Source organism: Aspergillus heteromorphus (assembly GCF_003184545.1).
Source record: "Aspergillus heteromorphus CBS 117.55 chromosome Unknown BO70scaffold_25, whole genome shotgun sequence".
In the NCBI taxonomy this organism is placed as follows: domain Eukaryota; kingdom Fungi; phylum Ascomycota; class Eurotiomycetes; order Eurotiales; family Aspergillaceae; genus Aspergillus; species Aspergillus heteromorphus.
Window position 1 is genome coordinate 425073 of NW_020290430.1, and position 22186 is coordinate 447258.

At 53.4% G+C, this 22186-nt stretch overlaps 9 protein-coding genes and 1 non-coding gene across 10 annotated transcripts; 5 read left to right on the top strand and 5 right to left on the bottom strand.

The window, feature by feature from the left end:
• Positions 1-80: 80 nt before the first annotated feature.
• BO70DRAFT_t264 lies at positions 81-153 on the top strand. The gene has a single exon. It is a non-coding gene; the product is annotated as a tRNA-Trp (tRNA).
• A 1089-nt stretch (positions 154-1242) lies between these two features.
• BO70DRAFT_364774 (glyoxalase family protein) lies at positions 1243-2150 on the bottom strand. The gene is made up of 3 exons (XM_025543896.1): positions 1670-2150; positions 1521-1593; positions 1243-1453 (listed from the first exon to the last, which is right to left on the bottom strand). Exons 1-3 carry the CDS (start codon positions 2090-2092, stop codon positions 1386-1388), a joined length of 564 nt encoding a protein of 187 aa, XP_025396673.1. The 5' UTR covers positions 2093-2150; the 3' UTR covers positions 1243-1385.
• A 580-nt stretch (positions 2151-2730) lies between these two features.
• Positions 2731-6715, bottom strand: BO70DRAFT_297379 (ankyrin; the record flags this gene model as incomplete). Its single annotated transcript, XM_025539564.1, has 2 exons — positions 2731-5127; positions 5300-6715. 2 exons carry the CDS (start codon positions 6713-6715, stop codon positions 2731-2733), a joined length of 3813 nt encoding a protein of 1270 aa, XP_025396674.1.
• A 539-nt stretch (positions 6716-7254) lies between these two features.
• BO70DRAFT_320362 (uncharacterized protein) lies at positions 7255-9427 on the top strand (the record flags this gene model as incomplete). Its single annotated transcript, XM_025540474.1, has 1 exon — positions 7255-9427. One exon carries the CDS (start codon positions 7255-7257, stop codon positions 8995-8997), a length of 1743 nt encoding a protein of 580 aa, XP_025396675.1. The 3' UTR covers positions 8998-9427.
• BO70DRAFT_114368 (uncharacterized protein) lies at positions 9142-9787 on the top strand. The gene has a single exon (XM_025537905.1). It carries the CDS (start codon positions 9285-9287, stop codon positions 9702-9704), a length of 420 nt encoding a protein of 139 aa, XP_025396676.1. The 5' UTR covers positions 9142-9284; the 3' UTR covers positions 9705-9787.
• Positions 9788-9859: 72 nt separating this feature from the next.
• On the top strand, positions 9860-11762 carry BO70DRAFT_364776 (uncharacterized protein). Its single transcript, XM_025543897.1, has one exon. It carries the CDS (start codon positions 10011-10013, stop codon positions 11700-11702), a length of 1692 nt encoding a protein of 563 aa, XP_025396677.1. The 5' UTR covers positions 9860-10010; the 3' UTR covers positions 11703-11762.
• A 10-nt stretch (positions 11763-11772) lies between these two features.
• On the bottom strand, positions 11773-13442 carry BO70DRAFT_381772 (uncharacterized protein). The gene is made up of 5 exons (XM_025545492.1): positions 12914-13442; positions 12724-12849; positions 12506-12661; positions 12294-12440; positions 11773-12206 (listed from the first exon to the last, which is right to left on the bottom strand). The coding sequence occupies exons 1-5, from the start codon at positions 13378-13380 to the stop codon at positions 11936-11938; spliced, it is 1167 nt and encodes a 388-aa protein (XP_025396678.1). The 5' UTR covers positions 13381-13442; the 3' UTR covers positions 11773-11935.
• Positions 13443-15085: 1643 nt separating this feature from the next.
• On the bottom strand, positions 15086-17578 carry BO70DRAFT_389306 (MFS drug efflux transporter). The gene is made up of 9 exons (XM_025546069.1): positions 17376-17578; positions 17222-17302; positions 17101-17153; positions 16789-17046; positions 16061-16725; positions 15844-15999; positions 15572-15782; positions 15458-15515; positions 15086-15396 (listed from the first exon to the last, which is right to left on the bottom strand). Exons 1-9 carry the CDS (start codon positions 17496-17498, stop codon positions 15364-15366), a joined length of 1638 nt encoding a protein of 545 aa, XP_025396679.1. The 5' UTR covers positions 17499-17578; the 3' UTR covers positions 15086-15363.
• A 1368-nt stretch (positions 17579-18946) lies between these two features.
• On the top strand, positions 18947-20172 carry BO70DRAFT_381774 (tryptophanyl-tRNA synthetase; the record flags this gene model as incomplete). Its single annotated transcript, XM_025545493.1, has 2 exons — positions 18947-19242; positions 19304-20172. 2 exons carry the CDS (start codon positions 18947-18949, stop codon positions 20124-20126), a joined length of 1119 nt encoding a protein of 372 aa, XP_025396680.1. The 3' UTR covers positions 20127-20172.
• A 370-nt stretch (positions 20173-20542) lies between these two features.
• BO70DRAFT_381775 (aldehyde dehydrogenase family protein) lies at positions 20543-22086 on the bottom strand (the record flags this gene model as incomplete). The annotated part of the gene is made up of 2 exons (XM_025545494.1): positions 20543-21693; positions 21735-22086. The coding sequence occupies 2 exons, from the start codon at positions 22084-22086 to the stop codon at positions 20543-20545; spliced, it is 1503 nt and encodes a 500-aa protein (XP_025396681.1).
• Positions 22087-22186: the final 100 nt, after the last annotated feature.

A 22186-nucleotide genomic window follows, 5' to 3' on the forward strand; every position in this document is an offset into this window, starting at 1 on the left:
TTTTTGCGCGTCCCATCATTCCGGGCTACGGAATTCAATTTTTGGCACGTCTACTGCTTACGCGAAGAAAAGTCATCCATGGGCCTATGGCGCAATTGGTAGCGCGTACGACTCCAGATCGTAAGGTTGTCCGTTCGATTCGGGCTGGGCTCATGTTTTCTTTTTTTGGAAGATCGTTTCTTTTTTGTTTCCGCAGATATGGTATCGTGCACGGTGCGTCGTCGGCAGGCAGGATCCTGCCGAGCAGAAAGAAGACTGTTTTGAATGATACACTCGGTACATGTCCCAACTGTTAGCAGGCATATATTTTATTCAAAGGTGTTCACGTTAGCGGCTCTTGTATAAATCTTACAGAGGTAGGTAGGTAGGCTGGGGGCGAGAGTTTGCGACAGAATCCGAATCTTCGAAGAGTATATATTTTTCGATGTTGGTGAATACCTCACAATTGATACAACCACACATCCAACGAGACATTTGCACGTAGATCTATTTACAACTTTGCCAATAATAATTGACCTGCAGATTGCTATGCACAACGCTACAATCCTTGGTTGGATATGCATGCCTCTTCGTCCCGGGACGTAGAGCTTTAGGGAAAACCATTGAGCACCACCACCCTACAGGTCCCTTCAAACTCGAATGCGACCAGGCAATTCGATTTACCGATGTGTCCAACCCCCACCACACCTCCAACTGCCCTACATATGCCTCTCCTCACTTGAAACAAGCACATACGACCATAGGGTGTGGAGAACAGGGCTTCCCGTCCGCTCAGCCGTACTTAAGCCACACGCCGGGAGGTTAGTAGTTGGGTGGGTGACCACCAGCGAATCCCTTCTGTTGTATGTTTCTTTCTCTTTTTGTTTTGAGAAGAAAGGAAGCAAAGAGGTTGTTTTTGAGACCTGGGAGTGACGATGTTTATGTAGTTATTCGTATGTTTTGGCTGTGTCACCTACATCCCTGTCTGGGAGCGGGAGCAGGGGACACACCCCTGCTTTTGTTGCACCCACCCGGGAGGCTGGCAACCTTCCCCTTTCAATAATTGTCCATGTCTGGAGCTGTCTTTTCTTCTTTCTACACCTGAATCGCTGAAAATGATGAATTCTACCTAGCTATATTCGTCTGAAGTAAGACTACCGTCAATTCTATTGGTCGACATCACTATCATTTCTACTGATATCGTGCTATCACCCGCATCAAACTATGTTTCAGCAGTACAATTAAGTATTTCTTCCAATTACCCTACCCATGGATATCATCAAGATTATACTTACACATCGCAAGAACGTCTCTCAAACCCCGGCAGAACCCTCTCCACATTACAGCTTCTGAAGCGCCCGCAAATCCTTCATGGACCCATCCGGAATCAACGAAAATCACCCTCATCAGACCGACATCTTGCCACTCAGCTCCTTCTCAGCTATCGACCCGCGATGGAGAAGCTCACTAAATGCTAATTCGGACGGAAGCATCAGCCAAACCACCTCTATCTCCAAAGGGAAGGGAGGGAAGGACCATACTTCCAGGCGGCGCAGCCAGCAGCGTACAAGGCGCAACCCTGTTATACTGGATCGGAGTCGGCGGAACCTGGACCTTTGTGTTTCAAACCATTCAGCTCAAGAACAGCACTACTAAATCCCACCCCGACAAATGGACGATGAGCAATTACGTTATTTACTTCCAAGTCCGCATAGAGCATCTCCGCCTTGTTGCGGATGTTCCGCAACTGATCCTGCAGATCTGCCGTCTGCGAGGAGATCGAAAGTAGCGACAATCGGTACTTCTTACGAAGGGACTTGAGTCGGTACCATTTCACGGATGTTGCGGGGAGGGTGAAGTTGTATCGGAGCAGCGTGGTTACGAATTCCATGTGTACGAAGGCGAGGAATAGGCCGTGGTCGATGCAGCGCTCGTTCTGTCGCGACGCGTTGATCAGACGCCCGTCCGACTCGGCTCGCGCGGAGTATTCGGTCAGCGTCTGTTTGATCTTGCCCCGGTCCAGGCGGTTCTTGTTGAGGTTGGTCACGATGTTGCTGATGATGCTGGCAAAGCTTCCGAGGAGCTCGACTGCCGTTGTGGTTGGTTGGGACATGGTTTTGGCGATGGATATAAGTCCCTGATAAGATGGACTGATTGACATGCGATCGACGGGCGATGGAGTCTCATCTCCACGTTGTGGGTGGGTTCTCCGCCTATATCCAGTCCGCCAAGGCTGAGCACGGGGCACATGATCGAATGATGATACCGTGGCTGGGTAACCACGGATCAAGGGGGACGGAACCAAACAATGGCTTCGTATTCTGAAGCTGATGTCATCGTCGGCTCCGTTTCACCTTTCAATCAATTCTCGATGACGGACTGGAGACAATCCCTCTATACCCGGGTCTCGTTGTACCTTTCGGAGCATGGATCCGGAAAAGCAAGATAGTCGTTTTTGTAACGCACAGGCCATTGGTCAATAGTCCAAGGTAAAGGAGATCCTTGCTAGTTATTGAGAGAGCTAGGCCAGATAGGCCCCATGAAAGAGAAAACAGCAGATTCCCACATAGAAATTTATCGAGACGTCTTCTGGTTTAGAAGGTCTACCTCGGGTTGCTGACAAGCTACACAGGGAGAAGACCGGCAATTGAAGGACTGGAAGACCAAGAGAAATACCCTCCAAACGTGGAAAATATCATCATTGATCCATAGACAGACCTCGACAGGTAAAATCTATCCTCAATCGCCAAATCAAGACCCGGACGCTGGAACCTTCACAACCCCTTCCAGTATCCCAATGATCCGACTATACATCTCCGCCTCTCCAACCCCCTCATCCAGCCCATCCAAAGTCTCCCGTGCCAGTTCCACGGCCGTCAAACCCAACTCATCACGAACAGAAACATCCGCCTTCCTCGCTAATAGCATCTCGCATCCCCTAACATTGCCCGCTTCAGCAGCCAAATGAAGCGCCGTTCTGCCATGGATACCGCAACGGAGATTGACGCTCTCTACATCGCCCCATTTCTGTAGCAGCTCGTGGATGATATCTTGATTCATGATCATGTCGTATTCGTCGCGATTAAGGAACCGGTGTGCAGGGGTGTTGCATTCTGGTGTCCGATGCATGATACCCCGGTGAGCCCAGGCGGCACGGTGGAGGGCGCTTAGTTGTCGGGCCGGTTCGACGATAAAACTTCCGAAACTTCCTTGTTTGTTGTCCTGGGTGGGGCAGGCTTCGAGTAGGTATCGGAGTCGGGGGACCGTGTGTTGTGCCGAAGCTGCGATGATGTGGCCCAAAACGGTGGTGGGGTACTCGAGGGAAAGCAGGCCGGAGCTGGTGCATAAGGCGTTTGGATGGGCACCGCAGTGGATGAATGTACTGGCGAGGTTGAAGGCGTTGTGTTGGACGGCAACGAGAAAGGGCGTCTCAGGGCTGTGTTCATTGCTGCCAGAATGAGACCCTTCGATGTCCAGTCCAACATCCACGAGGTATGAGACCAATTCGGCTACATGATCTGTGTTGTGACCGGCTGTCGCGAGGATATGAAGCCCCGTCCAGTTCTGCTCGTCGGAATTGAAAGGGTTCTTGGCCATTGCCTTGGGATCGGCACCGTTCGCAACCAAGAGCTGGACGAGTGGTTTGCGATTCCAACGGATCGCCTCCAGAACCGGTGTGCGGCGGTCTTCGCCGACAGGTTGATTGATATCGCCTGGATTGTATGCGCCAGGCCGGCATGGGTCTGGTGCTGGCTCGAACGTCTCTATAAGATGTTTGACCTCGTTGGATAACAGATGCTCTACGACTTTCTCGTGCCCTTCGCTAACGGCGTAGAAGAGTAGATGCATATCGAAGCCCCCGATCCCGGTCGCGAAGACAATCTCCTGGGACTTTGTCAGACATAAGTTCAGAGTCTGATGTAGGCGTTCTTCGTATTTGGCACCGTTTCGGAGAATCATTGAAAACGTGTCCGCCGCGTGAGTAGCCGCAGCGATGACTGGCTCCATGGTATATACGATTTTGGCGTCGTCGAGGGCTTTCAGCAGGAGCTCTAAACATTCCACATGGTGGTAGTAAGCGGCGTACGTCGGGGGGGACAGACTTCCAGGATGACCCTTCGCCCAGTCGAGACATAAACGTTTGTCAGGGGACTTTTCCAAGAGTAATTTGACGATGCAGGGTCGGTCATTGTGAATCGCCCAAGTGAGAGGTGTGCCGGGTAACTGGAAGTCAACATCGATTGTGCCATTGAACTCGGAGTATGAAATCCTTTCGCGAGTAAATTCGCGCATCTTGGCTCCCTTTTCAAGAAGAGCTTCTCCGATAGTTTGAATATCCTCATCGTTGAATGACACGAGCCAATGCATACAGGTTTCGCCATTCGCAGCGGCAAAGGCTGGATCGGCACCAAGTTCGAGTAGCCTCGTCACAGTCGTGAGTTGTCCCGCTCTACAAGCGCATAAAAGAGGCGTTTCTCCCCTATCATTCCGTTGGTCAATGGTCAGTGAAGGGAATGCCCCCAACAGACTCTCAATAGCCTGGAAGCGACCCGCACTCGCCGCGAGATGCAGGATCCTATCCCCGCGTTTGTTGACTCGATACTGTTCAATCCGATCCATGTTTCTCAGATTGCGAACGAGTATCTCCGGGTTATCAAAGGTTCGAATCCACTGGTGATAAGAAAACCCACCGAGCATCTGATCCTGGTGATAGAAATTTGCTCCCACCCCCGCCATTATGTCGCGGATGATATTCTGACTCCAATCGTATTTTGCGGGGGCTAGCTCCTTTAGATCGATGAGGGCGGGTCGCGAGCCCCGCAGCGCCATAACGGATAGATTGTCGATGACAGCCGCGGTGGGGACGTAATTTGGGTCAAGGGATTTGTGGATGCGGTAGGCGAAGGCGCGGGAGGAGACGTGGTCATAGGCTGCGACCGACGAAAGGTCGAGTAGTCGCCTTGCTGCCTCGTAATTGACATTGGTACCGTAGCCGTTGATGTAGTAGGATGCTAGGACGAAGCAATCCGGAGGGTTGATTCGGTTGTCGGATATCAATGTTTCCACCTTTTGGTGAAAGGAGTTCAACACAAACGATTGAACTGCGGGTTCAAGGTCACGCATTTGTTGCCAGGACAGAATGTGGTGCTAGTAGAGAAATAAAGTTTAGCAGAAGAACAATACATTGCGAAGATAATGCAGAAGAAGATACCTCGTAGCTCATGTTCAGACGAATATTATTGGTGTTCGGTGTTGGTTCACTGTAAAGAGATCAGCAAAATGCAAAATGGCGAGAGTGACGACCAGAGGCACTGTATACATACTCATCTACCTGATCGCTATCGGAGAGCGCCGCAATAGCCCCGCGCAAGTCTCTCTTTACGGGATCAACGCTTAAGCATTTGTCAAGAGCAGAAGGCACTCTTCCGTAAAAGGCATCTCGCTGAGCCCAATCGATCAAGGGGCCCGAGAACATGTTTGCAGTCTGCGGAAGCCGAAGACAAGGGCCCACACATTTCATCAGCGCCTGCCAGGAAGTGGGAGACGTGTGTGCATTGCCCGGTTGATTTGTATCCTTCCCCAATCGAAGATTGGAAATGGCTTCCCTAAGCCAGTCCACCGTTAATTCCGCCTGGCAGTCTAGATTTTTGCCAGAAATATATGGGATGAGCCATTTCTCGAGTGCCGTATTCCTCGCAGGACCATCCTCCTCCTTGATTGTTTCGAGTTCTTGCAGATGTGAGTCTCCCTGCAGGCTCGACTCGACCCAGAAGCGAAACGGATCATGTCCATCAGTCGCTAGACGCCATAAAAGTAGACCATAAGAGTAGATGTCCGTAGCTTGGAGGAGATGTTTTGGAACCGGTGATTTTGCCTCTGGAGCTTTCCAGGGCTTGGTGCCGCCGACATACACTTCATTGCTTGCTGCTTCTCCGACCATGGAAAAGCCGAAATCGGAGAGCTTTGCGATGTATTCCCTTCCCGGATCACTGAAGATCAGGACATTCTCGGACTTGACATCCCCGTGTATGATCCCACATCGATGCAGCATCTCCAGACCTTGGCCGATGTCGAGGGCGAGACGACCTCTGATCAAAGGTGTGAGATCGTGTTTCCTTTGCAGGTCGGCTAAATTCCCGTGGTCGGCATATTCCACCACCAACACTGGCAATCGATGCGATGGGTCGAAGTAGTTGGACCCCCAAGCCAGACCCAGGAGGTCGATGATGTTTGGATGTTGTCGGAGAGGCTCGTGCATTAAAGAGTAGAGCTCCATCAACGCAGCCTTCATCGCATGGCGTGTTTGAGGCGTTGGGGTGCCGGTTTCGGTGAAGGCAACGCGAGCAACCTTGTAGACGACGTGCTTGGGTCGGGCCATGTGTTGCTTGGGAACACTCACACTCCACCCGTCCATGTTACTTGTCTGGGATATTGTCAGAGCATCCGGGATAGCCCTCTTGAAGGTGGTAAACGATGCTCCATGGCCGACGAAAATTGATTGATCTACCGATAGAGGTTCCAGGTATAATGTCGGGATGCGCGACGAGACACGAAAGTGAGCCGGTTGGTGGATGCTGACAAAGTCATAGACATGGGGGACGAAGATCGCATCCGATCTTGTGTCCTCGGAGGACTGGGAATCGGCAGTTTCTTCGGTGGTTTCGCTGGTGTTTTCCGATGATGACCGTCGCTCTGATGACCACGCTCGGCCGGAAAGGGAACTGGATGATGCCATTCTGTGTATGCCGGGTCAGAGAGGACATGCATGTAACACAGAAACACATCGACTCGAAGGAAAGATGACGCTGCTTATCTGGCAAAGAGCAAACCATTCCTCATGCAATCCTTTGGTTTTAGAGGGTGGGGCCGTTTCCTTTTCAGGCATTGTCGGATGTCGAGCCCTCTGAAGGGTTTGCCTATCCACCACACCGATTGGGCCACGTAAGAACCCTTGAAGCAGGGCAGACGCTAACCACACGAGGCGCCACAAGAGGAGAGAGGCTGAGCAGAAAGTCCCAGCCCCTTAATCGCGTCGGCTGGTACCCTGCATATCTTGCTGACAGGGGGAGAAGCGGGGTAAAGGCGAAAATCGCTTGGAGCTGAAACTAATCCTTGGCGTCGCTTCGATTGTGGGACGATGCTCAGCTCCAGCACACGATGCTCCCCGCGACAACCCTCACAGGTCAATAAAAGAGGCATCTATCGATCCATCGCTGCAGCCAAGCTGGTAAAAAAACAATCAAAACAAAAAGAGAAAACGCGCGGATCCTCGTGATGGACCCTGTGACAGCGGCGGGACTAGCCCTCGCGGTTCCGGGCCTAGCCTTCCAGGCATTCGCAGGCTGTGTCCAGGGGTTCGTGATCCTGTCGACGGCGCACAACTTCGGGAAAGATGCCACGTTCCTTCGGACCATACTCAATGTGGAGGAATACCGGTTTGTCCAATGGGCGGATGCGGTCGGCTTGACGGCAACTGAGGGCCGGATGTCACCTCGGATCAACCACGTTCTGGCAGAAGAGCTGTTGGTCCACTTGAAGGATAGACTGGACAGTTCCAAGCTGAAGCAGCGATACTCGCTTGACCTTCGCCCTGCTGAAAGTTCGGTCCAGGGGACAACGGGGGACATAAAAGTCGATCCGGAAGCCCCGGATGTTCTTGCGAAAGCAGTGTCCCATGGACGGCGGGCGGAGATTATCGAGCGAGCAAGATTGATTCAGGGTCGGACACAGTTCCCAAAGCGATTGTGGTGGGCGGTTATTGACAAGACCAAATTCCAAGACCTTATCCTCGATGTGAGGCAGATTGTTGATTCCCTGTGGAATCTGCTTGAGCCGGTCCGTCTGAGAGAGCTGTCTCAGCAAGTTGGACAAACCCTCACCGCGGTGGTTGATATGAGTCATGATCTAGAAGCCTTAAAAGGCCTCCAAGCCAGCTTCACCGGAAAGCACGTCAAGCTCCCAGAAGATGCGATTCTTTCGGCGGCGGTTGACCTGAAGGTGGTGCGGGAACAGCTTCCAGGAGAGAGCACCAGGGACTCGGACCCAATTCCATTGTACTCAGCAGGTCCAGAGCCTTTGAAACCCCTGAATAGAAGTTTCCTCAAGCGAGCGTCCGGCACCCGAGGCGCGAGAGGCACGTTCATCGCCGAGTATGACGGGAAGCCGGTGTTGTGCGAAACGAAGGTCGTCCATGGACGAATGAAATCGAAACTGCGACTGCGATCCGAGAACCTTGCAAGGCTGTTATCATTGCCGAAGGGCCCATCGTTTATGACCCTTCAATGTCTTGGATTTGTGGAAGATATGGACGAATTTGTCTTTCTGTACGACTATCCACCCGGATCGGATCTCAGTGCTCCGCCTCGATCCCTCCAGGATTTGCTCCGTGACTCAAAGATGAAACTACCCAGCGCGACGGCGAGATTGAAGCTGGCTTTGGAGATTTGCAGCACGCTTTTGACTGTACACACGTCGGGGTGGCTTCACAAGAACATTCGGTCCGAGAATATCCTATTCTTCACACCCTGCCATCCGTGCGCCACCATCGCAGCCCTCCCGCAGCCGTATCTGACGGGATTCACATTTGCACGAGCCGATTCTCCGATCGAAATTAGCGATCAAGCATCCGAGGATCCGCTGTCGGATATCTATCGACATCCAGAGGCCCTTGGGGAACCCTCCATGTCGTATGCCATGTGCATGGACCTCTACTCACTGGGAGCTGTTATGGTCGAGATTGCGGAATGGCGACCACTCAAGCATATCATCAAAAGACACGTTGATGTCGGCAAGAAGGATGTTGACATTTCTATCTCAGCTCTGGCGGGGACGCGGAATTGGCTACTGCACGAATTTGTGGATCGTGGGCAGGTTGAGTTCCGGATGGGGGACGTCTATGGGGGTGGTGTTTCGAGGTTCCTGAGATCGGAGCCCAAGGAGACAGATAACGGTTCATCAACGTCGGATCTGCTTGCTTTTCAGAGGTTTGTACATGAGTTGAGCCTTTGCTGTGTTTGATTTGAATAAACCGGGTGAAGATGGACACCACCAACCACCAACTGCCACCTCACATTGGAAGGGAGGTAAACAATGGCCCCAACACGTGAATTCGACGCGATTCTCAGCACAGGTGACACTACTGAGGAGACGTCTGGAAGCAGCAGAACCAAAGTTGACATACAGGAGAATGGGAGAAGAAATAATCGGGAGGGGGACGGACAAGCGGGGACGGAGGAAGGAGAGAGATGTTGCGGGGCGATGACCGATTCGCTCAGCCCCAGCTGAACTATTCACTGTAGTCAGAGATGGGGATTACTTGCGAAGCCGTCAGTTGGACTCGGTTGGGAGATGCTGCTCGGATGATTCGGAGAGTGGTGCGAGGACACTGGCTGAACCTGCCATTGACCGCGATTGGATCCGCAATTGCCGGCACTGTACCCAATATAACCTTTCTACGATTTTCCAGGACTCTCTACAATACACATAGCTCGAGCACGGAGTACTCCGTAGATTTTGCAGATTTCCCCCTGGTGCCTCTCAGCCGCAATCTCAGAGCGTGGCCCATTCGCAACGCCACGGTGGATCCGCGTCGCTCGACTCCTCGAGCCCATATCAGGGGCTGGCACAATCTGGACAAAACACGCGGCGGCGAGACTGACGGACAGCCACACGAGTGGAGCGAGGATCGAATTCGCGAAGGCTTATTCGATGCCGCAGAGGCTTGATGCGCCACTAGCCTGACTATTGGAGCGACGACCCGAGATGCGAGGCATTTGGAGTCAAAATACCCGACGGCCCGCCTACAAAACATCCGCCGCTCGCCTCCCCCGGCTTCGACTTTCTTCCGTTGGATCTCACTCGGTCCCTTCTTTACATGTCACTCTTTTGGCCGGGTTGCTTCTACAGTCGTTTTTCTTACACCGCCTGAGACGTCTTTCGGGGTGGTATCCTTCTTTTACTGCTACCTAACTAACCTCTGGCGCAAACCGACATAAGACCCGCTATATAGTATCCTTCCTTCAACGACTCAGATGGGATCTTCTTTGGGATGGAGGTCACTCCTCCTCGGTGCCCTGGTGCCATTGACCAGGGCTGCCACTGTCCCCGCTCGAGGGGAGATCACCACGATCACAGCCACCTCCCTGGAGACAGTCACCTATACCACGACGACTGCCTTTCCGGTCATCACCAGCGAGGCCACTTGCACCCTCGACTCGACGGCCCCGACTGGTACTGCTTGTGAGGCTGGAGTATGGTCTGCTGGAACCAACTACTACCAAGCGGTTTGTTCGTCCGCCTCTCTCTCTGGGGGGACCGACCTGGGTGGTGGCGTCAATTTCCCTTTCGAATCCTGCTACGCATCCTGTACTGCCACAAGCAGCTGTGTTGGAATAAACTATGTCATCTGGAATGGTATCTCGGTCTGCGAGTTGATGGCAGGCACAGTCACGCAAAAAACCGCAGCAAGCTCTTACAAGCTCATGCAGGTTTTCACCACCAATCCATGTGTTATCACGGCTACGGGCTCGACGACCGAGACTGAAACCGGTACTTCGACGGTGACCCATACCGTTCTCTATACCTCGACCATCGTCATTCCCACATCGACTCCGTCCTCGTCTTCTGTCCTTGTGGCCACCTCCAGCGCAGCTCCCTTGAGTGTCCCTTCGCCAGTTGTGTCATCCTCGACCATCCCCTCAAGTTCCTCGGCTAGCATTCCTGTCCTTTCTTCGGCCTCTGCAGTGGCGCCTCCTTCCTCACCCGTGTCTTCCAGCACTGCCGCTGCTTCAACAACACGCGTATCCGCTTCTTCGAGCGTCTCATCTCCGGTTGCTTCTTCAATTTCTTCCGCCATCCGCAGCCCTAGTGTCTCCACTTCTTCTTCGGCCTTGCTGTCAAAATCTTCGGCATCGACCCCTCTTCCCAGCATTTCGTCGTCTGCTCTGAAATCGCAATCCGCATCTACTCCTTTGTCCAGACCCTCTTCTTCAGCCTTGCGATCCCCCTCTTCTGTGTCAACACGTCTGCCTAGAACATCGTCTTCCTCCGTGCTAGCCTCTTCCTCTGCCCCCACTCCGCTGTCCAAGATCTCTTCGTCTTCGTCATCCGCCGTCCTCCATTTCTCGTCGAATGTGCCGTCATCTTCCTCCGTTCCCCCCCGCCTAGAGACCACTGTGCACCCCAGCCCGTCATCCATCCCCCTGTCTCGGAACACCACAGCCCTACCCCCGTCTCTGTCGTCCACCACTCCCTCCAGTCTATCGGGGGACCTGCCGCCATCGATCACATCCGCGCCCACAATCTCGGGCATCATCCCTCCTGTGGGTGACTCCATCACCACGGAAACCCTCTACACGACTATTTCCTCTACCATCTACAAGTGCCCTTCCACCGTGACCGACTGCCCTTTGACAGCAAAGACCGCCTACAGCACCGTCATCGAGACAATCACCATCGGAACCACGGTCTACCCCGTCACCACGTCCACCGTCTACACCACCCAGGTCGCGACTGTTGTTGCCTGCCCATATTCCGTCCCCAACTGCCCTGCGTCAGAACGGACAAGCTATCTGACCACCGAGACTGTGCCGGCATACACGACCGTCCGTCCCATGACTGTCGGCGAAACTGTCACCGATGTTCCCACTGCCTCGATTATCGAGGTCACTTCCACTATCTACGCAACTGCATATCGGACCATTGACGCTTGTCCTGCTTCTTGAGCGGGGTCTCTCGCTCCCGTGCACTGATGGTTTGATGAGCACTGTCCCTACTTTCTTGCGACGGCTCTGTATGATTTAGATTCATTATGATAATACACATCTGTAACTTTGTTTATTAATATACAAACCGTCGTATGCAGTCCCATACTCAAGTCCCCCCATCGGCATAGCTAGTCGTAGGCGCTCACTCAGTCCTGTTCTCATATCGCATACTTCGTCTGGCTTTATCCGTGCTACCACAGGCTCAGACCGAGCAAACCGACCATAGCGGCTACCACGCAGCCACTAAGCCCCACACCGACAGGAACGGGTCGCCCCGCATCGCTCTTCGTCGCCTTGGTAGTCGTACTCGTAGTATTGGTATACGTGCTGTTGCAGAACCATTTATCCGCAAACGCGGTAGTCTCGGCGCGGGCCTGGACGGCATCGTATGAGCTGCAGTTGAATGGAAGCGTGGACGTGATCTCGATGTAGTCGACGGTTTCCAGCACGGGGAATAAGGCACTGATGGAGACAGCAGTAAGTAAAGTGGTCTACATTAGACAGAGCACGTGGATGGGATCTCGGGAGGCGGAGTTGGGGGGGCATTACCTGGAGATGTTGCCGTCAAGGAGGATAGAGCTAGCGTTCGCGAGGGATGTAAAGTCCACTGTGAAAGGAATAGCAGGATAAATAGCCATTCCACCCTCCGAGGTGTTTGTTGTCGTGGCCGCAGTGGTGAGGAGAGGCACGGACAGACTGGATCCCAATGGCTCGTCAGTATCTTCCCCGATCAGAGCAGAAAAAGTGGGATGCAGTATTACCTGTTGATGTTTTCCGAGAGCTGGATGTTTCCCGCGACATAGGTCAATTTCGGGAAGCTGATGTCGACGGGATCTCCGCTGCTCCAGAGCAGAATGCCGTCGCCGGTGGCTAAACCCTCGGAGGTTCCGATGGTCTCCAGGAGGGGTGCAGAGAAGCTGTGGTTGAGACGATCAATACCCAAGGATTGGCAATCCGGTTAAAGGACAGATTAAATTACCTGCTGAAGGATAGCACCAGATCAAGCATCCCAACTTCGCGAAGAGATGGGAAATCAAGCGCAATTCCATCCCCTGTACCGGCCATGCTAACAAACTGGGTCGATTCCAAACTGGTCAGGTCGACGCTGATAGATTATATAGGGTTAGTCCGAAGCCAACTGTGATTGTCCGGAAACAAGATACACGTACCTTGAAATATTGGCAAATAGTATAACGCCGTTTGTATCCACAAGCTCTGGAAATTCGAATTCCACCAGCGCCGATGAATTGGCGATAATCACCACCATAACTCCATCTGGGACCTCTGTCACCTTTGGCGCGGATAGTCGAGTCAGGGAAGGCGTGTTCTCGATATCAACTGCCCCGGCGTACAATAGGTCCGGAAGGTCGACCGAAGTGAGGTCTACTGTTTGATTCTGGTAGTAATAGATTTCTCCCGTGATGTTCGTGATGTTATTGAGCGTCAATGAGCCTGAATAGCTCGGGCTGACGGTCACATCGCCATTGAGGATCGTGCAATTATGAGTCACCAGATCCACCGATGCCTGGCTGGTAAAATTCCAGAGGCCCCCAGAAGTCGTACACTCTTGGGCGAAGGCCCCCCATACAGAGGAGGCGATCATTCCCCACGCGAGGGCTTGGCGGTTGCTCTTCATCTTGTCGCACAGCTGAGGCAAAAAATCGACATGTTCCGTGCCGAGGAGAGTGCTTGACGAGCAAAGATTTTGTATTTAACCCTCCTCAGTCACTCCTCAGTCAGGGGAAATGGCCGGTTCTCTAGCGTCGCTCGTAGTGCCTGGTTTGATTCCCGGTCTTGCCTTGGCGGACATTTGGACGAATCCTGGCGCGGAAACAGGGACACGAACTAGGATGGGAGATGAGCTAGAGAACGGACACCCCAGTCGAACCAAGCCATTTGGCTAGCGCCGTCGCAACTTAGAGCCGGCCGAGCCGGTATCAGATCATGGGGAATCAATCAGTCAATCCAAAGGCGGTCCCGATAGACACCCCCTGGATTGCTATATACACACCGCTTACGCCTTCTCTACTTTCCGTTTGGGGGGTTTCTATGTGGAGACACTTTTTTCCTCTGCTAAATTGTAATTCCTAATTATGTACAGAGTATTGATTATGATTCCCTTGTTTTCTGGCTTTAATCCTGTTTCCCCTGTAATGTGCTTCATTGCTTCGGGGTTGGTCACATCCACACCCAACTTTGCAAACCCTACGCCATTTTAACCTTCCTGCCTTTCTCACTCGTGGTTCCTCAAGGTAGAGTGAATTGTGCGCATGCAGGGAGGCATATGCTATGAAGCTGCGAGGAGCGGGTAATTGGTAAGAGGTAAGTTTTACCATCAAATCAATATCTTGGTTGAGAATTGGGTGTGTTTAGAGATGTGGTGGGGGGACGCCCACCTTCCCCGCCTTGGAAACTCGCAGAATAAAGATACCGCCATGGTCACATGATCGAAGAGAAAGCACGTGGGGTGGCATCGGCGATGAGCAATTCTGCCAGCTGCTCCCGTATTGGGAAAGCGAAGGGTCAATCGCCGACCGACTGACTGACAAATTACAGAGTAAACCACCAACAAATCCACTCCTCTTTTCTATACCTAACCCTTGACATCTTGCGATTTCTTACTACTCTTTATACTAATAATTGCTATAATCAGACCGACTTCATCCTCTTCACCCTGCTACGGAGGAGTCATTTACTAGTAGTTTGAATTCTATTCGTGAAAGTGATGTCACTTCAAAAAAATATATCATGATATATTTATGTCTTCGTAATAATACGCGATTGTTAATTGAACCGTGACACTCATTTTTCCTCTATTCGCCCCGCACTAGCCTATCTCGGCCTGAACCACAGACTTTTCAGGCCTATGATGATATATTTAATCCCCGCGGAACACAATTTCTGATCACATCGATACCCTGGGCTCAGAAGGAGACCTAGCGGGTAACCACGGCGATCTGTCATACCCTGCTATTAAAGCACTGAGATATGCCGTGCCACCGGTAAAGTCGACCTTTGCTAGTGCACAACAGCCTAAACTGCCTTTTCTTTTGTTGTGTAGTCACTCCGTCTGGTGGCCTCTTCGTCGATCAAGTAACCCGCCGATAACTAAATAGTATCCAGACGCCCCTCCATACTAGCATTTATGTGATACTCCAACGGGCAAGTCCTTCTGAGACATTCCAGAAGGCAATCCGAATGCCGGCGCGATTTCATATATCTACATTCACGATACCCTGACAGTGGTACAATCAGATACAGGGTAATGCTACAGAGAAAAAAAAAAAAAAAAAAACCATCAACCTCATCTGACATTAGACGATACTATCTATATGACGTATCTGCGAGCCAGCAAAGCAACCACCCGAGCCGCGATGCCGCTGAAAATAAAGGAATGCGTGGTCGTCTAGTCCGCATCACAGGCGGACACAGATCCGATTCTGCGTGGATGGACCACAGCCTTCCCTGTTGGAGTCATACTCGGATGCAATGTCACAGGATATCCTGTTTGCTATTCCGGAGGCCACCAGTGTTAAAGGGAGGGCTAGAGGATGTAAGACCACCGAGGAAGAGCCAGGGTCTTTGCCACATGACCGTCGAAAGGTGGCGAGGCGATCATTTACATCGACATGGCAGGGTTCATCTTCTTTCTCTGTTGGGTCATTAGCATTTCCGTTCCTATTTCTATGGTACAATTGATCAAAAGTACTTACGCTGAGAAAGATCGCGGCGACAATGCCCAGAGCGGATCCCGCGTAGACCGGGACGTATCTGGGGGATATGTCAGAAAATATTCCAGGGGCAATGATTGGTGGAGTAGGACTTACACTTTAGAAAGGGAGTTAACCATGATGACAAGAGCCTTGGACTTCTGCTCTGCGCTCAACGAGTCCAAGAAACTGCCGCTCAAGCCCTGCAAGGCGCCCTGGATCTGGGTCTTAGACGTGCCGGGCAGCAGGTCTTGGAAATTGTCGATAGCCAGGTTCAGGTAGACTGTACCGGCGATGGAGAGGGCGAGGGAGACACTCAGGAGTTGGGCTGCAGGGAGAAAAAGGGTCAATTGAGAAAAGAACTGCATTAGGGCTGGGCCTGAACCGACCGATCATGATGAACCCGATACCGTGCGCCATCAGCTCGGGCTTGGTGATACTTTGGATGACAGCAAAGCCTGTCTGCATACCACATCCCGCCCCGATACCAATCAACACTTCGTATCCGTAGATGGCAGAGGTGGACGTGTTGACGTTGACTCGTGCTGTGCTGGTCAGAAAGGTGCACAGTATAGAGTAGAGAGAGAGCCGAAGGGAGGGGCTTACAGAATAGGACTCCGCCAATCAGGGTCAGAACGCTGCCAAACACATACCATGGCATGTAGTAGCCACCCTTAGAGAGGTAGCCACCGTTGCACATGATGGTGAAACTAATCAAAATGATCAGGGGGAGAAGCCGGACTCCGGAGTCCAGGGCGCTATCGCCGCGCGTGAACTGGAAGTAAGACGGGATGTAGTAGATGGGAATGAAGCCGGCCGCGTTGAAGGTGGATGTCAAAACGAAGAGCAACATGGCCTCTTTGTTCCACAGGAAGACAACAGGGAAGAGCCGGTTCTCTTTGGTTGTCAGGAGAGCCAGACCCTGTTGCACCGCGAAGACAATGAATAGAACGCCCGAGACGACGAACAGGACGATGGTCGATGCGCTGTTCCAGTCGTAAAGCGTGCCGCCAAAGTTGATACCCATGATCAAGCACACGACGGCTCCAATGCTGAGGACAATTCCAGCGAAGTCGATCTCCGCGATGCGGGCGCCGACGGTTCGGCCCTTCGTAGGATGGAAGACAGGGATGAGGAAGATGTAAACCGGCGTCATGACGCCAATGATGCACAGGTTCATGTAGAAACCCCACCGCCAGGTCGCACTGGAGTCGGTAAAGGCACCACCGATGACGGGACCCACGACGTTGCCAATACCGAAGATCAATCCCCTGCAGCCTTGTGGTCAGCATTGATCGCATTGATCGCTATCATCGACGGGCTGTTCTACTTACACTAGACCGAGATACATCGGACGCGTCGTGGGGCTTGTGTTGACCGACAGCAGCGTCATGACGCCCAGGTACATGCCGATACCACCGACACCGGCGATAACGCGGCCCACGATGAAGGCATTAATGCTTGGAGCGCCACCGCAGAGGGCTGAGCCGACCAGGAACAGGGTCACGGACGTAAGGTAGAGCTTCTTCGCCTCGAAGAGGGCATAGAGGCGACTAAATGGAAGCACCGCGCTGACACCACCCATGGTAAAGCTGCCTGCCATGTGAGCAAGATCCAGGTCGCTGACGGAGTGAGGGATGTCTTACGCCACAGAGAGCCATGCAATCTTGTCCGCACCTCCAAATCGTCCAATGACAGCCTAATGCGTCATCGTGTTATTGTTGATTCAGATTCAGAGAACAATTGGACGACCAGGGATGCACTTACGGGAATGACATCGGCTGTGATGGTGTTGTCGAGGGCGAAGAGGAACACACTGGACTGGATGGCCATGACAATAAGGACCCACTGGTCGCGATTAGCTGATCTGTCTCTCCATTCCCTTTTGTGGAGCCTGGGGGAATGAAAAGTGCCGGCTTACGGTGATGGGGTTGCGGGCCTTGGGCGTGGGGGCAAATGCCTCAGGCTCCGGAGACGCGGAGTCAGAGTGCGACTCCAGCGCCTCTTGGTCCAGCGAGGGGACCGTGTGGGCCTTTTCCGACATCGTGATGGGATGATGGGCAAGCGAAGAGTGTGGTGGAGTTCGTTGATCTTCCCACGATATCAGGAAGTTGAATGGCTTGCCTGAGGAACGACTTGGGGGGGGGGGGGGGGGTAAACGAAAGGACTCGGACAAGTCCGTGTGCGATGCGGTGATTTATATAGCTGCTGGCCGCGCAAGAGCAGCGAGCCTCGAAAGACCATGGGCGATCGCAAGCCTCAGGGCCGGCATGAGCCAACCCTATACTGGCCCAATCAGGACGGGCAAACCATCCTTCCCCTGGGCTCTGCAGGGGTGCTTGCTGCGTGTCCTCGGCTGGGGCGTTACTGGGGAAGTGATGAGAAATCAGCCGAGCTGCTTGACAAATGCCCGCTATAGCTGGGTTGGTGCACTGAGTAATTTGCCTAAGGTCCCTCGAACGGTACCGTGCCAGCGCGTCAGCAGCATCGATCCCTGACTTCTCGGACGGTCGGACGCCTGGCTGCATCGCGACCGGGATGGAGATCCTGCAGATTAGTTCCCGTTTTGGGAAAGGTTCCTGGAATGGAATGGTCACCATTTCAGATTACGTTTGTCGGCGATTGATTCTTATGCCTATGTCAATTACCTAACATTGAAGGGCAAGATGCTGAGTCTTCTGACATTGAAGGCGGGTGGGTGGTGGGGACCGGGGATGGAAACCGGGGATGGAAACCAGATGGACGGTGGATAGATAGCCCTACATTGCAAGCTAGCAGCGCGGGTCCGAGAGGGGCGCTCAGCCCGGCGGCCCAACGTCCATAATAATCGACAGTCAGGGAGATTTCTCAGCATCTGGGAGTGCTGACAACAGACAGCCGACAGCCGACCGCGCAACATGATTCGGTCCAAAGCCAGCGGACCGGTCCATCCCTCCACCCTCCATGTCAGCAGCAGCCACCCACTAACATCCTCCTCTCTAGCGCGGTGGAGGGAAGCCATTCCTGCTCGAGAGGATCAGTTGGCCTGGTGAACTTTCCTGCAGAACGGCCTGATTGGCGGGAGATGAGTATGCCCCCTGTCCGACGACGCCATCGCAGGCTCGAGCACCGACACTGCAGTCAGCAATTTACCCTCGGCTATTTGCCTTCCCATTGGAGCCTCATGGTCAGACATCGTGGCTTGGCCATCCTGACGAGCCTTCGGACTCTCCGCGGAAGGAGGGCCTGAAATTTATTTTGGAACAAAGTCTCCATAGAATGACGGAGGAGGGTGAGGTAAGACGCTGACGCCGCATAACATTGTGTACCGAAGGACTGATGACTGAATATAAGAAGCAGGATGGAACCCGGGCCCCAATTGGGAGTCTGCCACCGACGAACCGACGATATCTATCTTCCTTCGCGGCATTAGACCTGTTGGATACTACTAAATCTGATACTCGCACTTTGAATCAATCCGACCGTCCCGGCCAGACCAGCTCCACAAGCACCATGCCAAGCGCAGTAGCATCCCCCACCCCCCCATCTGCCGACAAGGTGGCTCTGGAGCGATTCATCCACCAGACAGATGCGAGCCCTGTCGATCGCCAGCTGCTGGAGCGCTTCGAACGACTGACCGGCCAGCGCCCCCACCGCTTCCTGCGTCGCGGCATGGTGTTCAGCCATCGCGACCTGGACTTGATCCTCGACCGATACGAGCGGGGCGAGCCGTTTTACCTGTTCACAGGCCGGGGCCCTAGCAGCGAGAGTCTCCACTTGGGCCACTCCATCCCCTTGGAATTCACTCAGTACGATCGCCCCACCCCCTTCCCCTTCCCCAACAGCAACTAACCGACCAACCCCCACCAGATGGCTCCAAAGGGTCTTTCGCGTCCCGCTGATCCTGATGTTAACCGACGACATGAAGCTGCTACACTCCCCCTCCCTCAAGTTCCCCGACGTCCGATGGTTCACCGTCGAGAACGCCAAGGATATGCTTGCCTTCGGCTTCAACCCTGACTCGACCTTCATGTTCTCCAACCTCGACTTCGTCGGCGGGCCCTTCTACGAAAACATCATCGCTGTCGCGCGCCACATTCGCGTCGAGGACGTCAAGGACGCGCTTGGCTTCACCGACGCAAACAACGTCGGCATGCTCTACTGCTGCTCGACTCAGTCTGCGGGCGCCTTCGCCCACTCCTTCCCTGGGATTCTGGGGGAAGACAGAGAGAAACTGCGCGACATCGCGTGTTTGATCCCCTGCGCCTATGACATCGATGGGTATTTCCGTGAGGTGCGCAAGCACGCAGAGACACTGGGGTTTATACGCCCTGCGTTCCTGTATTCCGGTCTGTTGCCTGCCTTGCAAGGTGCAGCGGAGAAGATGTCCGCGTCGGTCGCGAACTCGGCAATCTATCTGCGCGACTCGCTGGAGGTCATCCGGGAGAAACTGACCGCTGAGTCGGCCGTCGATCCGGATGTAGTGCTGCAGTACCTGCAGCTTTTCTTGGACGATGATGACCTGCTGGCGAGCGTCACGCAGGAGTATGGCGACGGGCAAAAGAATGCTTCCGACCTCAGGGAGCTGCTGGTTGACGTGGTTCAGCAACAGGCGACACGATTTCAAAAAGGTCGTGCTACGGTAACGGACGAGGTGTTGAAGGGGTTTATGCAGCGGAGGTTGTTGGTTTAAGTTGGGATGAGTGTTCTTAGGTAATGGATAATGTGGTATAAGCGTGCTTCTTTTTTTTTTTTTTTTTTGGAAATTACAGAATCGATGGCAATACGAAACTTCTTCCGAATGTCCCTCAGTGCATGGCTTCAGCATCCTACATCCGAGGCGCCGAGGTTCTCGTCCACAGGACCACTGTGCAGAAGGGAAAGAAGATCTCCGCTTGCATGCTAGTCACACATTCTGCTCTCGATCTAAACCATGCCTGTTTGCCCAGAAAAAAAAAGAAAAAGGGAAAAAAGGAAAAAAAAAAAAACAAAAACAAAAACACCACTCTGAGGATACAAGATATTCGATTGAGGTAGCTATTGTTGGATCCACGCCCAGCCTGCACGCCAGGAGCCAGAAATACTGCTGTTTTACAAACATATCCATATTTACAGCGCCATATACACAGACTTCAGTTCGGTCCAGTAGTCGGTGGCATACCGACTGAACTCGCGACCTTCACCACTCCCCTTCCACCCACCAAACGGCATATCGAAGGCCAGAGTCGGGCTCGTGCAGTTGATTGCGACAGTGCCGGCCTCAAGACGCTTAGCCGCGCGCAAGGCCCGCGAGATATCACGGGTGAAAATGCTCGAGTACAGTCCGTACTCGGTGTCGTTGGCCTTGCGCAGCACGTCCTCCTCGTCGGAAAACGTGTTGACGATCAGAACAGGCCCGAAGATCTCCTCCTTCACCAACCGCGAGTCTTCAGGCACGTTGGTGAGAATCGTCGGCTGGATGAAGTAGCCTGTACGACCCTCCTCCTTGTTTCCGCCGAGCGTCACCGTCACCTCTGCCGACTCTCTCGCCTCGTCGAGGTAGCTCAGCACCCGCTCGAACTGCGCCTTATCTGCCTGCGGCCCGCGCATGGTCCCGTTGGTGAGCGGGTCGCCACTCGCGCCCATCAGCTTCATCGTGGCCTGCAAGCTGTCGAGGAAGTGGTCTGCCACTGCGGAGTGGATGTAGATGCGCGTGCTGGCATTGCAGACCTGTCCCGTGTTCATGAGAATGGACATCGCAGCTGCCGGAACCGCCTTTGCAAGATCGGCATCGTCCCAGATGATCAAGGGCGATTTGCCTCCCAACTCCAGGGTCACGCTCTTGAGGTTGGACTCGGCTGAAATCTTCTGGATCGCCCGCCCTGTCGCCGTAGAGCCCGTAAATGAAATCTTGCGGATCTCCATGTGTCGTGCGATCGCCTCACCGCATGGCCTGCCGAGCCCGCTGACGACATTGAACACGCCCTTGGGGATTCCGGCCTCCTGTGCGCAGCGCGCGGCAGTCAACGAGCTGAGGGGTGCTTTTTCTGATGATTTGAGGACCATCGTGTTACCGGTGATCAGGGCTGCAGCGGTTTTGTAGACGAGGAACATCACCGGGGCATTCCACGGGGTGATGGCCCCGCAAACCCCGTATGGTTGCCGCAGACTGATATTGATGAAGTTCGCCGTGTTGAGCGACGATTCACCCGTCACATCTAGGGCCTTGGAGGCGAAGAACCGCACAATCATGGGGATCATTGGTGCCAGAGCTGAAATGGCTGTTAGATGGGATTATATGCCCTGGTACGGGAAAACTCACGATCTGGGTAGGCCGGCTTGCCCATGCTGATGGCATCGAGGTATGAAATTTCCGGCAGGCTTTTCTCCAACGCGTCTGCCCACCGCTCGAGGTAGTGGCCACGCTCCAGGGCGCTCAGCTCAGACCACGCAGGAAATGCTGCCTTTGCAGCTTGCACCGCAAGGTCAACGTCGTCGGCATCAGCTTCGTACACCGACGCGCTGACCTTCTCCGTGGCCGGGTTGTAGACATCGAACTTCTTCCCGGCCTTGGACGGCACGAACTCGCCGTTGATAAACAGGCGGTCCTCAATAGCCTCCGGCTTTCCAGGGTACTGAGGGGCGTCGCCATGTTCCTTGGTGTGAAAATTCATGATGGAGAGGGAGAAAGGATTTAGAACAGATTCTGACAGTAATGGTGGTGTGAGGAGCTCAAACGGGGGAGTGACACTCTTCCGGGCCCGTTATATTTCC